The sequence below is a fragment of the Siphateles boraxobius genome, unplaced genomic scaffold (genome assembly GCF_051911475.1).
Source record: "Siphateles boraxobius isolate OS27281-9 unplaced genomic scaffold, OSU_SipBor_1 6, whole genome shotgun sequence".
Lineage (NCBI taxonomy): Eukaryota > Metazoa > Chordata > Actinopteri > Cypriniformes > Leuciscidae > Siphateles > Siphateles boraxobius.
Genome location: NW_027509186.1, coordinates 37,130,102 through 37,143,346, shown reverse-complemented (window position 1 = coordinate 37,143,346; position 13,245 = coordinate 37,130,102). Strand labels below are relative to the sequence as shown.

The 13,245-nt window shown below is 34.5% G+C and overlaps 1 protein-coding gene and 1 pseudogene across 2 annotated transcripts in view; one reads left to right on the top strand and one right to left on the bottom strand.

The window, feature by feature from the left end:
- LOC143715429 (uncharacterized) overlaps positions 1–13,245 on the bottom strand; it is a 90,757-nt pseudogene that overhangs the window by 28,408 nt on the left and 49,104 nt on the right. The gene's annotated exons all lie outside the window — the stretch shown is intronic.
- LOC143715473 (uncharacterized) lies at positions 708–2,132 on the top strand. Its single transcript, XM_077207301.1, has 6 exons — positions 708–874; positions 1,003–1,117; positions 1,263–1,396; positions 1,493–1,597; positions 1,729–1,821; positions 1,937–2,132. Exons 1-6 carry the CDS (start codon positions 823–825, stop codon positions 2,113–2,115), a joined length of 678 nt encoding a protein of 225 aa, XP_077063416.1. The 5' UTR covers positions 708–822; the 3' UTR covers positions 2,116–2,132.

Genomic DNA, 13,245 nt, shown 5'->3' with positions numbered 1-13,245 from the left:
ATGGAAATGATCAGCTAGTGTACAATGTCCATGGATTGACCCATCTTGCACAGGATGCAAAACATTTTGGCAATCTGGATGTTATATCATCCTTTCCATACGAAAATTATTTGCAAAAACTCAAGGGTTTTGTACGCAAACCCTCAAATCCCCTGGCCCAAATAATCAGACGCCTGTCCGAGGGATTAAATGGTGGTGTTACAAGTGACCAGCCCATCAAATTGTGCAAAGAACATGCCCGAGGCCCTATACCAGTACCAAACTTGATCTGTCACCAGTATGACGAACTGATATCAGAGAGGTTCACCATGACCACAACATGTCGAAACAACACATTTCTGATGGGCAAAAATGTGTGTCAAATAATTAATATAATTGACTGTCACGGTGATATCATAATTGCCTACAGACAGTACGGGATGGTTGAAACATTTTTTACCTATCCTTTTAATTCGGACATTTTAAACATTGTGATACCAGCTGACCTAGGCCATGAGATAAAATTCTCCAAACTGTCATCTTTCACACAAAAATGCATGGCTGTCCCTTTCAATGAGGCAATGGTGGTTATACCGTTGTTTCATATGAAGGACTAGACTTTATTTTTGAAAATCATAGATCAGTTCAGTTCAGTTCAGTTATTTATTTTTTTAATCATCTTATTTTTTACACAATGATTTCTAAAAGACATTCTGTGGAGTAATTTTCCTCGACGAGGACATTACAGAAGTTGTGCCGAGGTCATGGGTTAAAGGTGATGAATGTTTTTGGCCAACATTCATTTCTGAGGAAAAAACCCAAAAGGCCATAAAGAGGCATGAAATGCCAGGCCCTGGCTGGAAAATCTTCAAAATAAGAACACTCTTTGAAAAAGGTAAATAAACAAGCAAACAGGGTAATTCTATGTCTTTACATGTTAGGACAACAGTTATGCCTTACTTCATTTATCCTTAATTATCTCCATATCTGTCTTTCTTTATTTTTTATTATTTTTTATAATAGTAGATGACTTCAGTAAGGCAAGGCAAAAGCTGAAGGACTACAACAGAAATGGAACGGCAGTCCTGCAGTCAGAGGATGAGAGCTCAATGGCAAAAAGGAGAAGAAAAGCGACACAGTATGTACATTATAGATAATTGTTGTATTACTGCAAAAGCTATGGCTGGGGATGGGTTTAGGGTACAAAAAAAGCCTTTGTTCATGCCTGCCCATTGAATGATGCTATTGCCTTGTCATTACAATTTGACCTCTGTCTTCACTAGTTACCCAGGATTTGAAAACGGCAGTACTGACTCTGAAACTGAGCAGACTCCAAAAAGAAGACCAAAGTCTCGGCCTCGGCCTCAACCTCTCCCTATTAGCGCTACCCTTCCTAGTCTCCCTCCAGCCCCCCTCTGTAAGTTTTGATTTGATTGCCAACTGCAACAATGTACAGTCCAGTGATTTGTACCACTGCAATATGTTGATTCACGGTTTTCCCTTTATCAAAAAGCGGACATCGCAGTGGACATAGGTCAGGAGTCTCTGGACAACACAGGACAGGAAACCTTTACAGACATAAGCTGGAATGTGAGGAGGGAGTCAGACCCCTTCAATGGTAGGAATCATGCTCTATAGCAAAATTACAATACAAATGAAAGTACAATGGTGATGTTCTGTCCTGTTCATTTCTGTCCTTGTCTGACAATCTGCCTCTCTTGTTATCATTTTCCCTCAATGGTCATCTAGTAATCAATAGCTCAGCGCACCAGTCAACACCACCACCACCTCAACACTTGAGTCCAGTGTTTGACATTAATATGGGCTTCCCCTATTCACATGGTGACTTTTTCATACAAATTTACAAGTACAGTACATGTGTACAATAAATATCCTGTATATACTTATTTTTTTCTTGTTTTCTGATTTTAACATTTACATACCTTTCCTCAATTAGCCAGCGGTGGTGGAGAGCCTGGAGGTCAACTCCTCTTCAAGCCAACCTTCAGAGTTGGCCATGAAACAGGGCCAATTCCTTGCACACGTAAGAAAAAAAGAAAACAAAAGAGTGTTAACAATGTTTACAACAGTGAAATAACTAAAAACATGTCTTATATTCTAGTTTCTTCAAAGTAGCCAATGAGAATCTACAATGTAAATAGTCATGAAAATAAAGGAAACATATTGAAGGTGTGTCCAAACTTTTGGCCTGTACTGTATATACATATACAGTATATTGTGCAGCTGTGGGTTGATTTTATGGACCATCATTGTGTGTATTATTTCCTTAATGTTTAAATAACCTGAGGCTTTTCTCCAGATTAACACTTTTTTTCAACTTTCACAATGTTTCAGCGGCTCAGCTACATGGCCTATTGCTTTTGGAAAACCTAAAGCAGCAGGTTGCCCAACTCGCCACCACCGTGAACCTGCTCATGGCCAAGGTCAATAACGTCCTCCAACCAGCAGCCTTTGAATGGTCCGGGGAATTTCAATTCCCCCTGGAATCAGATGCAGAGCTGGACCGCTTTGAGGCCTGGCTGGCGGACCCTGCCAACGATAGGCAGAAACATGCCCTTGTAAGCATATTCCCCCAATATGCTCTCATTGTACTCAAGACACACTAAATCTAATAATCTAAAGTAATATTTATTGCTACAGTAGACTAGCTCTTTATGATGATGTAACAATTTAATTCATCTAAAGTAATATTTATTGCTAGACTAAGCTCTTTATGATGATGTAACTTGAATGTTATGGATAAAAGCATCATCCAATTGCCCACATGTCTTAATTGTAAAAAAAAAAAAAAAAGTCAAAAAAGTGGCTTACCTGTTTAAAAACTTGTGCAACGGTGATCCAACCACTATCTTCATGCCCCTAGGTGAATACCCTGTCTGCTGTCGGGGGTGTGGATTTGAAGAGGGTGACATGGAACATTCTGTCATACCTGTTTTCCTGCCCCCTTTCTCGAACAATTAATTGGAAGGGTGTGAACAAGAAGAGGGCCTTCCACAGGATGGCATCACGGACCCTCCTCAGCCGTAAGTAGGCTATTGCTTCAAATGTCCTTAGTGAATTAGTATTTATTCACTCAAAAGTCTTACAGATTACTCAAATATGTAAAATATAGCAAGGAGATATTTTAATTGTTTATTAATAAAGTCAAGATGAAGTTGATGATGCTAACTCGCAATCTTCGCAGTAGGCTATTGCACCAGAGAGAAATGCACATTTCATTTCATAAGCAGAGAGCATTCTGTTTTCTTTCGTTTTGAATTGTTCTGTTTACAAGTAGACATTTCAATATATATATATATATATATATATATATATATATATATATATATATATATATATATATATATATATATATATATATATATATATATATATACCGAAATTCCCTTTAAAGAAAGGCTTTGGTCTTCTGTTTGAGGTCTGTGAAAGTTTTAAAGCAGTCTTTTAGTGCCGCTTCAGAGCGCTCGCGTCCATAACGGAGAACTGTCACGTCTGTAACATTGTTTTTTCCTCATAAATGCGAACACGAATAATAAAATAAAATGAATATTTTATATTCTGTGGAGAGCTAACCCTTCTTCGTCGGATTTGCGCAGTGCAATTCACAGAATTACAAAAAAAATATATAGGCTATATATTTTGCCTCCTAAAAGTTTTTTTCATGCGTGTCTATTTCCCTAACATATAAAACGCATGTGTTGACTGGCATTTTTTTAATGTCTGGACTCTTTTAAGGGAGTAGCCTATTGATAAACAGACGTTTATTTATTGGTATTAAATGCATTTTCTGAGAATTAAAATTTCAAGTTTGACTGCAAATGTCATGTCAAAAAATCATTTATGTAAATCATTTATCCTCAATTGTGGTGTAGTAGGTCTACGTATTTTATAATGTTAACTTCAAATAATACTAATAGTAATTTAAAGATGTAGCATTGGATCTGGACGGTATGGATAACGCTGGGAGTTGGAAGGGGTGTGTTGCGATTCTGCAGGTTCGTGGATCTGAGTGTTGCGATTTCGGTTTCATGTCGCATATCGTTACAGCCCTAGTCATTTTAGAATGTTAAGTTCTACTTCTGTATAGTTATTTTGGTGAAAGTAACACAAACGTAATACAGGAGTAATGTCACGCATTACAATTCTGAGACTGTAATATTGTAAGGTAATGAGTTACTTTTAAATAACAGTAACAAGTAATAAATAATGTATAACAGTTTGGAAGTAACCAGTGTTGTGCAAGTTAGTAGTTATATGATTCACCTTATGTCAAAATGATTTATGACCCTATGATTGACAGGTGGGCGGGGCTAACCTTTGACCTTCCGGAGGGTGTTCCGGAGGTCCTTTGATGTAGGGATTAACCTTTGACCTTCCGGAGGGGTTGTTCCGGAGGTCCGTTAATGTAGGGATTAACCTTTGACCTATCGATCGATCAAGTTGACAGTTGTCTTTACCCTATTGACCTTTGTATGATATATCAAGTTGCCAGTTGTCTTTGCCAGTTGTCTTTGCCCCATTGATTTTGACCTATTGACCCCGGGGGAAATAACTTCTTGGTGTGGGAAATCCCCTCCGTGTCGGGGTGAGAAAATAATTTTTCTAATGTCGCATATAGATTAGAATAGATTAGAATTACAAAAGTAAAATAATCTTACCGTTTCACTATGGTGAAGAATTGGATTAAAGTTGACAGTCTCCGCACTGTGTGTGTGTGCGTCTGTCTGTGAGTGACATCCGATATCCTGGCATTCCTGAGCACGCTATATAAATGGGGATAGTGAGAAAAAGTTTTTCTAATAATGCTACATATCTCACACTAGAGCTGAAAAACATTGATCTTTTAAAATGGTTATAAAATATCCATTTAGTAATTTACAAATATTTTTCATACTAACTAAAGTAGATTTGAAAAACATTCATTCCTTTAAAATAAATATCTTACTGATCCAAGTATTTAAAAAATAAAATCATCTCACCGTTTCACTATGGTGAAAAAAGCCCCCATGTGCGTTTCTCTCACACCCCTTGCATTTTGACAGACTTTGAGTTAAATGTGTGTCTGTGTGACACCCGATATCCTGGCATTCCTGAGCACGCTATATAAATGGGTATAGTGAGAAAAAAGAGATTTTTTCTAATAATTTCACATATTTTACACTAGAGTTGAAAAACATTGATCTTTAAAATGGTTATAAAATGTCCATTTAGTAATTTACAAATATTTTTTCATACTAACTAAAGTTGAAGTACATTGATCTTTTAAAAGTGTATCAAATATCTTTTCAAAACAAAAATAAAATCATCTTACATTTTAGAGAGTTGAAGAAGTAAATCCCAACACATCATTGTCAATATAACGTATGAATGTATTTACAAAGATGCAATAAGTTTTGATACAAAATATCCCCGAGTGTTTTTCTCCCACACCGGTCGTTTTGACACTCTGTGATTCAGAGTGGAGGAGGAATGTGTGTGTGTGTGTGTGTGTGTGTGTGTGTGTGTGTGTGTGTGTGTGTGTGTGTGTGTGTGTGTGTGCGTGTGCGTGTGCGTGTGTGTGCGTGTGCGTGTGCGTGTGTGTGTGTGTGTGTGTGTGTTCAGCCAGCGTTATGAGACGTTGAGGATGTTTTGTTAGTGTTAATCTTAAAAGTTAATGTTAAAAATAAAAGATAATTTAAAGTCTTAATAAAAACGTTGTAATACAGTCGTATCTTCTATTTATCTTTTGAAGATTACTGTAATGATTATATTTAACGGTGACCTAAAGTATAATTTTTATTAATATAGCCATAATGATTTTTGTACTGTAACAGCATATTTAATCCCGTACACAAACACGAGCATCACAGAAAACAACATCTTTACATTGTTTTTACATACATTGCACTCACACTATAAATTCCATAAATTAACTAATCTCCATATTTAAATTAAATGATTATAAATATAGAATAATAACAAGTATGTTACTAAAATGAATTCAAACAATTTAAACATAGTTTTAGCTAAATTAATTTATATAAAAAAGTATATAAAAATACCTTACATTTTCATAGTGCCGAAGATGTAGTTCTTTATGCAATGATAAAAACAATCCAAAGTCATAAACAAAGCCCTCCTGGTTCCTTCAGTGATAAACTACAGGGTGAAATGAATGCATGACCCCCGAGATACAGGACAGATGAGCCTCTGGGACACAATTTCATAGCATATGTAAAGTTAGTCTGCTTTCCAAAGTTTTATTCATACTAAATTCATTTCAAAATCTTAAAAGCTTAAATTAGATCTTTTAAAATTAAAAGACTGTTTAAATCAAAGCTTTAACGTTTTATTAAAATTGTATCTTCTATTTCTTTTCTTAGAAGACTTATGTATGATATAAATGATTTTACATAAATTTAACCTAAGCTATTATTTTTACTAAAGCGTCTGTTCAAAAAATAAAGCAAAAACCGTACTTTGGTATCTTAGACAAAAATATTTCAAACAGTATTTTTTGTCCATGCCGCATGAAACATGTTGTCAAAGTTTGTCACAATGTTTTTTTTTGTAGTTGTTGTTTTTGTTTTTAAGAAATCCCAGGACTCTACATTGCTCTTATTTAGATTAAGTTGTATCATTTAGAAAACCACTGTACATTTTCAGAGACGCGATGTACCTTTTTTGGTCCATCACACAGCATATTTAATTTTACTCCTCTTAATTCAAAGCATGATCTTACTTTTCCTATGGTAGCTATATGATCTATTGCACGTATAAGGTGTATATCATTTTTTACTTTTCTTGTATCTCCCAAACTATCCTTAATCAGTGTGGAAACACACAGGGTGAAACCCTTTACTGAGAATATACTATCGGTTATCTACTCAAAATATATGTAGAACTTTAAAATGTTAGCATTTGTTGATGCGACAGTTTGTCTGTAGGCTGCATGAACAGCCTTTGGGAGAGCAGCTGATGATACTATATAGCAGGAAAACATGCCCTTTGACCTCCTCCATTTTGGAGGCTTTTTTGTTAAAGACCCAACAATTTAGTCCTTAAGCGGCTATAGTAATTTATTGCCATGTGTAACCTGAAAAAAAAAAAAAAACTGAAAGAACATTGTGGACACGCAGCTCTGACGTTTTCCAAGAGTATTTTGCCCAGCCTCTTCTTTATAAAAAGTCAAGACAAATCATTTCTGGACCAAAAACTTTTGCACCCTCACTCCTCTTACCACCTCATCAAAAGACATGTCTAAAAGTGAGTATTGTCTCTATAATTCATTTATGCTACGGTGTTTTATTTAAAAAGATTGTTTATACATAAGGAAAAGACGGTATAATTCATTAGTGTTTTAAACGTGCTATTGCTGTTTAGCTTACCCTCTAGCATGCTTTGTTGCTCTTACACATTGTTATATGTTCTATATCAAATGTTTTTGTCATAATATATATTTTTCAGAAATATATATATATATATATATATATTTCCCCCCCATCCAAGCACATTTTACTGTAGTTGGCCGTTGCGGGGTTTCCATAAAGGACTTTTAAAATAAATGTTTTGGTTATTATTCAGTTTTAAATCTTATTTAGATTATTTGAGTCAAACATGGTTATATGTGCATAGGCCTATTTAATTATTTAATCTGTATTTTATTCCTCTTCAGTTACTTACTTTTTAAATTTCGGTAGGCTACTTTTTAATTCTTCCTTTACTTTGTCTTTGATTTTAACTTTTAGCACTTTGCATGATAAAATTGTTTAAAATGTAAGCTATAAATATGAATGGCACAATGTGATAACCAAAATATATAAAAGTTAAGTCAAAGCTATTTATATAGCCTAGCGTTTTTCACATTCTCATAATTTAGTTATACATTCTGACGCCGGGCACTGTCAAGCGTCTTCTTTCAGATGGTTCAATATTTATGATATTATGTGCCCCTGAATGGAAAAGAACTGTAAACTTCATCATTGTACTGTAATGAACTGCGTTACTGCCTATAGGATGATTGCATGATTTTTTCCATTTAAAATAACATGGTCTTTCCTTTTCTCTCTCTCTCTAGAGACAGCAAACACTGCAGGACAATCGGGCATCCAAGTAACATGTTAGTGTGGTTTATATTTATTTTTAATGAGAAACATTATAGAGTGCAACAGGCGTTTTCTGGAAGTAAAAACACTTCCGGTAACCAGCGACTGTGAAAAAGGGGGCAGGTACTCTATTGGGTGTATAATGAACAATTGACAGATGAAATGACAGATATTTTATGTAAACAGGCAAAATCTCTTCATCTGATGGTGGCCATGTGTTTTCGCCTATCATAACTGGTTTAACTCATGGCTCCTCCTTTGAGATCAACATAACTTCTGACGAATCAAGTGTACCGGCACATTGTAAGTGTAATAAAACAGTTTCGCCTATGTATTAAATTAATCTTAATTAAGCAGTCCGAGTTAACTATTTGGGACCAATTGGAAATTTACATTCTGATCTAACAGCGTCATGTACAAATTTGTCATGCTCCTGGATTATTTTACTATACTACATTAGCCTTTTATTTACTGATGATTTTATCAAAGCGACGAATTAACTCAATTCATGGTTGCAATAATAAAATAAATGAACAATTGACAGATGAACTGACAGATATTTTATGTAAACAGGCAAAATCTCTTCATCTGATGGCGGCCATGTGTTTTCGCCTATGATAACTGATTTAACTCATGGCTCCCCCTTTGAGATCAACATAACTTCTGACGAATCAAATGTACCGGCAAATTGTAAGTGTGATGCATGAAAAACTATTAAAACAGTTTTTCGCCTATGTAATGTATAAAATTAATCTTAATTAAGCAGTCCGAGTTAACTATTTGGGACCAATTTTAAGGAAAGTTACATTCTGATCTAACAGTATCATGTACAAATTTGAAATATTTTGGTACTATTGAATCAAGTTAAGTCATGATGAATTTATCTTATCTGGTGTCATGCTCCTGGATTATTCAGAATTGTAACTATAGCCTTTTATTTTACGGCACTTATTTATTTTACTACAGATTTTATCAAAGCCAAATACTGTCCAAAAGGGGCGACTGGGAAAGAAGAGAAACAGGTCAATACAAGGTTAGATTCAATCTTTATATTCTTTCCCCATTTTGCCTTCATTTTCCTTTTCCTGTTTTAATTTTTCTATTTTTATATTCTCAGATCATCAAGGGTTTCTGAAAGCAAACACCAGTCAGTTGGTTGAAAATATGAAGAACACTGATCCAATCATTGACGATCTTGACTTGCACAATGAATCAGTTGCAAATGTGTGAGCGAATCCAACACGCCGGATGAAGATGAGGGAACTGCTGGACTGTGTGATGAAGATCAGGGAACTGCTGGACTGTGTGAATTGTGAAAGCATTGCCAAGGACCTGGTCAATGCTTTGTGCAAGCCCATCATCAAAATGTTTTAACATATCGTAAATTTCAATTGTTTGATAAATTATCTAACGATTATACCTAACTATCAACAGTTATATGTGAAACGAGCTCAGTCGCATTAGAGATGGATTCTTGTTTATATTGAACCGCATGTTTAACAGCTCTAGGGTTCTTAAATTGTTTACCGCGGTTTCATTTTGAACAACACTATCGTAACACTTATCGTATCGCCGGGTGTGATTATAATGTTTTGTATGGTGTTTTTCTTTACACTTTCCCCCTGGATATCTGGTTCCTACAGTTAGCGGTAATGTTAGTCAACTCTATGTCTTCTCTTTGTTCATATTTGACAGTATTCGCATGAATTGGCGTGATTTAATAAAATGAGGGTTTAAACCATCATCTTCGCTTGAGACATTTACATTATATTTTATGGTTTACAGTATATTTTACAGTATTTTACAGTATATTATACCATCCTAGTTTTAAATAGCGCTTAAATGTATATTTTACCCCTTTATGCGGCTACAGAACACCGCACAAGGATCTCTGAAATATTTTTTGTGTAAAACATCTATGTAGATCTATCTATGTTTTTAAAAATACACCGAAACAAAGAATGAATACATCTTTCTATAAGTGACCCTCAAAACACAGTGTATCCGTGTACGATGATTTATCAGAAAATTACTTTTTCTGAATAATCTCACCAAGTGCGGGTGCTTGATAACTATTGAACAACCCTGAATTCGGTTACTCAATAATGCGCTAAAGATCTATAACTGAACTTTAACATCTTAATAGTTGGTAAAAGGTCACTTAAAGTCTGCGCAAAATAAAATACATCCTAGCTACTTTCTAAACAGAGTTTATCGCGATCCATTCACCCATCCATATGTTTTGAACTTTTAATGTTTAATCAACATTTTGTTGGAAAACAACTGGTGGATTTACTCAACTTTTTATGTCAACAGGTTCTGCATAGCGGGGTAATGTCGCATTTAATTAACATTGTTTATTTCAGTAAACTTAAGTTTATTACATAAGATTAATTCAATGCCATTTAGTTGAATCAGGTTAACATTCTTAATTTAGTCCAAAACTATTAAGTTCAAATAATCCAATTGTTTCGTTTATTTAGGGATAGTGTTCAACAACCTTTACAAATATATCTAATAAGATAACCTTTTACAAAATCTTTACTCGGTAAAGACTCTTATTGGTTTTGTCGCATCCAATGCATCCCCAAAGTAGTTGTTTTTATAATGATTAAAACCGCTTTAATTATTATTATCATGGTCTACACTTTATGGTAAAACACTAACATATCAGAAACTCTTTTAAATATAAACATTCACAAGTCAACGATTTTTTATCTTGCTGTTAAAACACATAAATAACGTTTTATTTCAAATTGTACACCCCTATCCAGCATGATGGGAAGGGGAAATCCATAGGATCTCTGAAATATTTAATCTCTTAAATATTCTCATCTAGTATTTATTTATTAAATTATTAATGTGCAAGAATCAAGACACATTTTTTTGTTTTATTTTTAGTAGCTATCTTAAAAAGATATTCTCTTTTAAAAGAAGCAAAAAATAATTTCATTTCATTTTTATATCATCTGGACTTAAATAAAACATATCCAAAAGATTTTTTTTTTAAATTTGATATATTTTGGATTTTATGAGTTGTGTCTCCTGAGATACGTTGCCTGATTAGGGTATAAAAAAGGACCATGTCATTAATCTGTTAACTGCTACTGCCATAAAATTGTGAAACTCCAAAGCTCCGACACAGTCGCAAAGAATGATGAGTTAAGTGGTACAATCTTTTATTTCAACAGTATTTTTACAAAATTATGATAGACCGGCATTACAAATACATAATGTAGACAATAACTCCATTTACTTAAGTAATTTTTTTTGGTTTACTTAACTGAAACAGGTTCTTTCAACATGACTTTGAATGAGAAAGCTAACACAACGGCGTTCAAAGAAAATTGTTTTTAAATAAACTGAACAGTATCGTAAAACAATTTTTGGCTGAATTGTCTCGGACGACATGCAGTAAATGTTGTTTATGCAGGACATAGTTATTTATGGCGTCCTGATGTTGACCCCCACCGTACACACCAGGGGCGAGGGCGGACCCAATCGTATGGGTTAATAAACTCTACACAGAGCCCAGCCTCAGTTATCGCACACAAGCCATATTTCCTAACCACTGTGTATGCCGGTAATGCTGCTAAACCCGTTTCGACGCTACGGACGGATGCTTTAACGACGTTAGATTCGAAATCGTTGACTTGTGAATGTTTATATTTAAAAGAGTTTCTGATATGTTAGTGTTTTACCATAAAGTGTAGACCATGATAACAATAATTAAAGCGGTTTTAATCATTATAAAAACAACTACTTTGGGGATGCATTGGATGCGACAAAACCAATAAGAGTCTTTACCGAGTAAAGATTTTGTAAAAGGTTATCTTATTAGATATATTTGTAAAGGTTGTTGAACACTATCCCTAAATAAACGAAACAATTGGATTATTTGAACTTAATAGTTTTGGACTAAATTAAGAATGTTAACCTGATTCAACTAAATGGCATTGAATTAATCTTATGTAATAAACTTAAGTTTACTGAAATAAACAATGTTAATTAAATGCGACATTACCCCGCTATGCAGAACCTGTTGACATAAAAAGTTGAGTAAATCCACCAGTTGTTTTCCAACAAAATGTTGATTAAACATTAAAAGTTCAAAACATATGGATGGGTGAATGGATCGCGATAAACTCTGTTTAGAAAGTAGCTAGGATGTATTTTATTTTGCGCAGACTTTAAGTGACCTTTTACCAACTATTAAGATGTTAAAGTTCAGTTATAGATCTTTAGCGCATTATTGAGTAACCGAATTCAGGGTTGTTCAATAGTTATCAAGCACCCGCACTTGGTGAGATTATTCAGAAAAAGTAATTTTCTGATAAATCATCGTACACGGATACACTGTGTTTTGAGGGTCACTTATAGAAAGATGTATTCATTCTTTGTTTCGGTGTATTTTTAAAAACATAGATAGATCTACATAGATGTTTTACACAAAAAATATTTCAGAGATCCTTGTGCGGTGTTCTGTAGCCGCATAAAGGGGTAAAATATACATTTAAGCGCTATTTAAAACTAGGATGGTATAATATACTGTAAAATACTGTAAAATATACTGTAAACCATAAAATATAATGTAAATGTCTCAAGCGAAGATGATGGTTTAAACCCTCATTTTATTAAATCACGCCAATTCATGCGAATACTGTCAAATATGAACAAAGAGAAGACATAGAGTTGACTAACATTACCGCTAACTGTAGGAACCAGATATCCAGGGGGAAAGTGTAAAGAAAAACACCATACAAAACATTATAATCACACCCGGCGATACGATAAGTGTTACGATAGTGTTGTTCAAAATGAAACCGCGGTAAACAATTTAAGAACCCTAGAGCTGTTAAACATGCGGTTCAATATAAACAAGAATCCATCTCTAATGCGACTGAGCTCGTTTCACATATAACTGTTGATAGTTAGGTATAATCGTTAGATAATTTATCAAACAATTGAAATTTACGATATGTTAAAACATTTTGATGATGGGCTTGCACAAAGCATTGACCAGGTCCTTGGCAATGCTTTCACAATTCACACAGTCCAGCAGTTCCCTGATCTTCATCACACAGTCCAGCAGTTCCCTCATCTTCATCCGGCGTGTTGGATTCGCTCGCACATTTGCAACTGATTCATTGTGCAAGTCAAG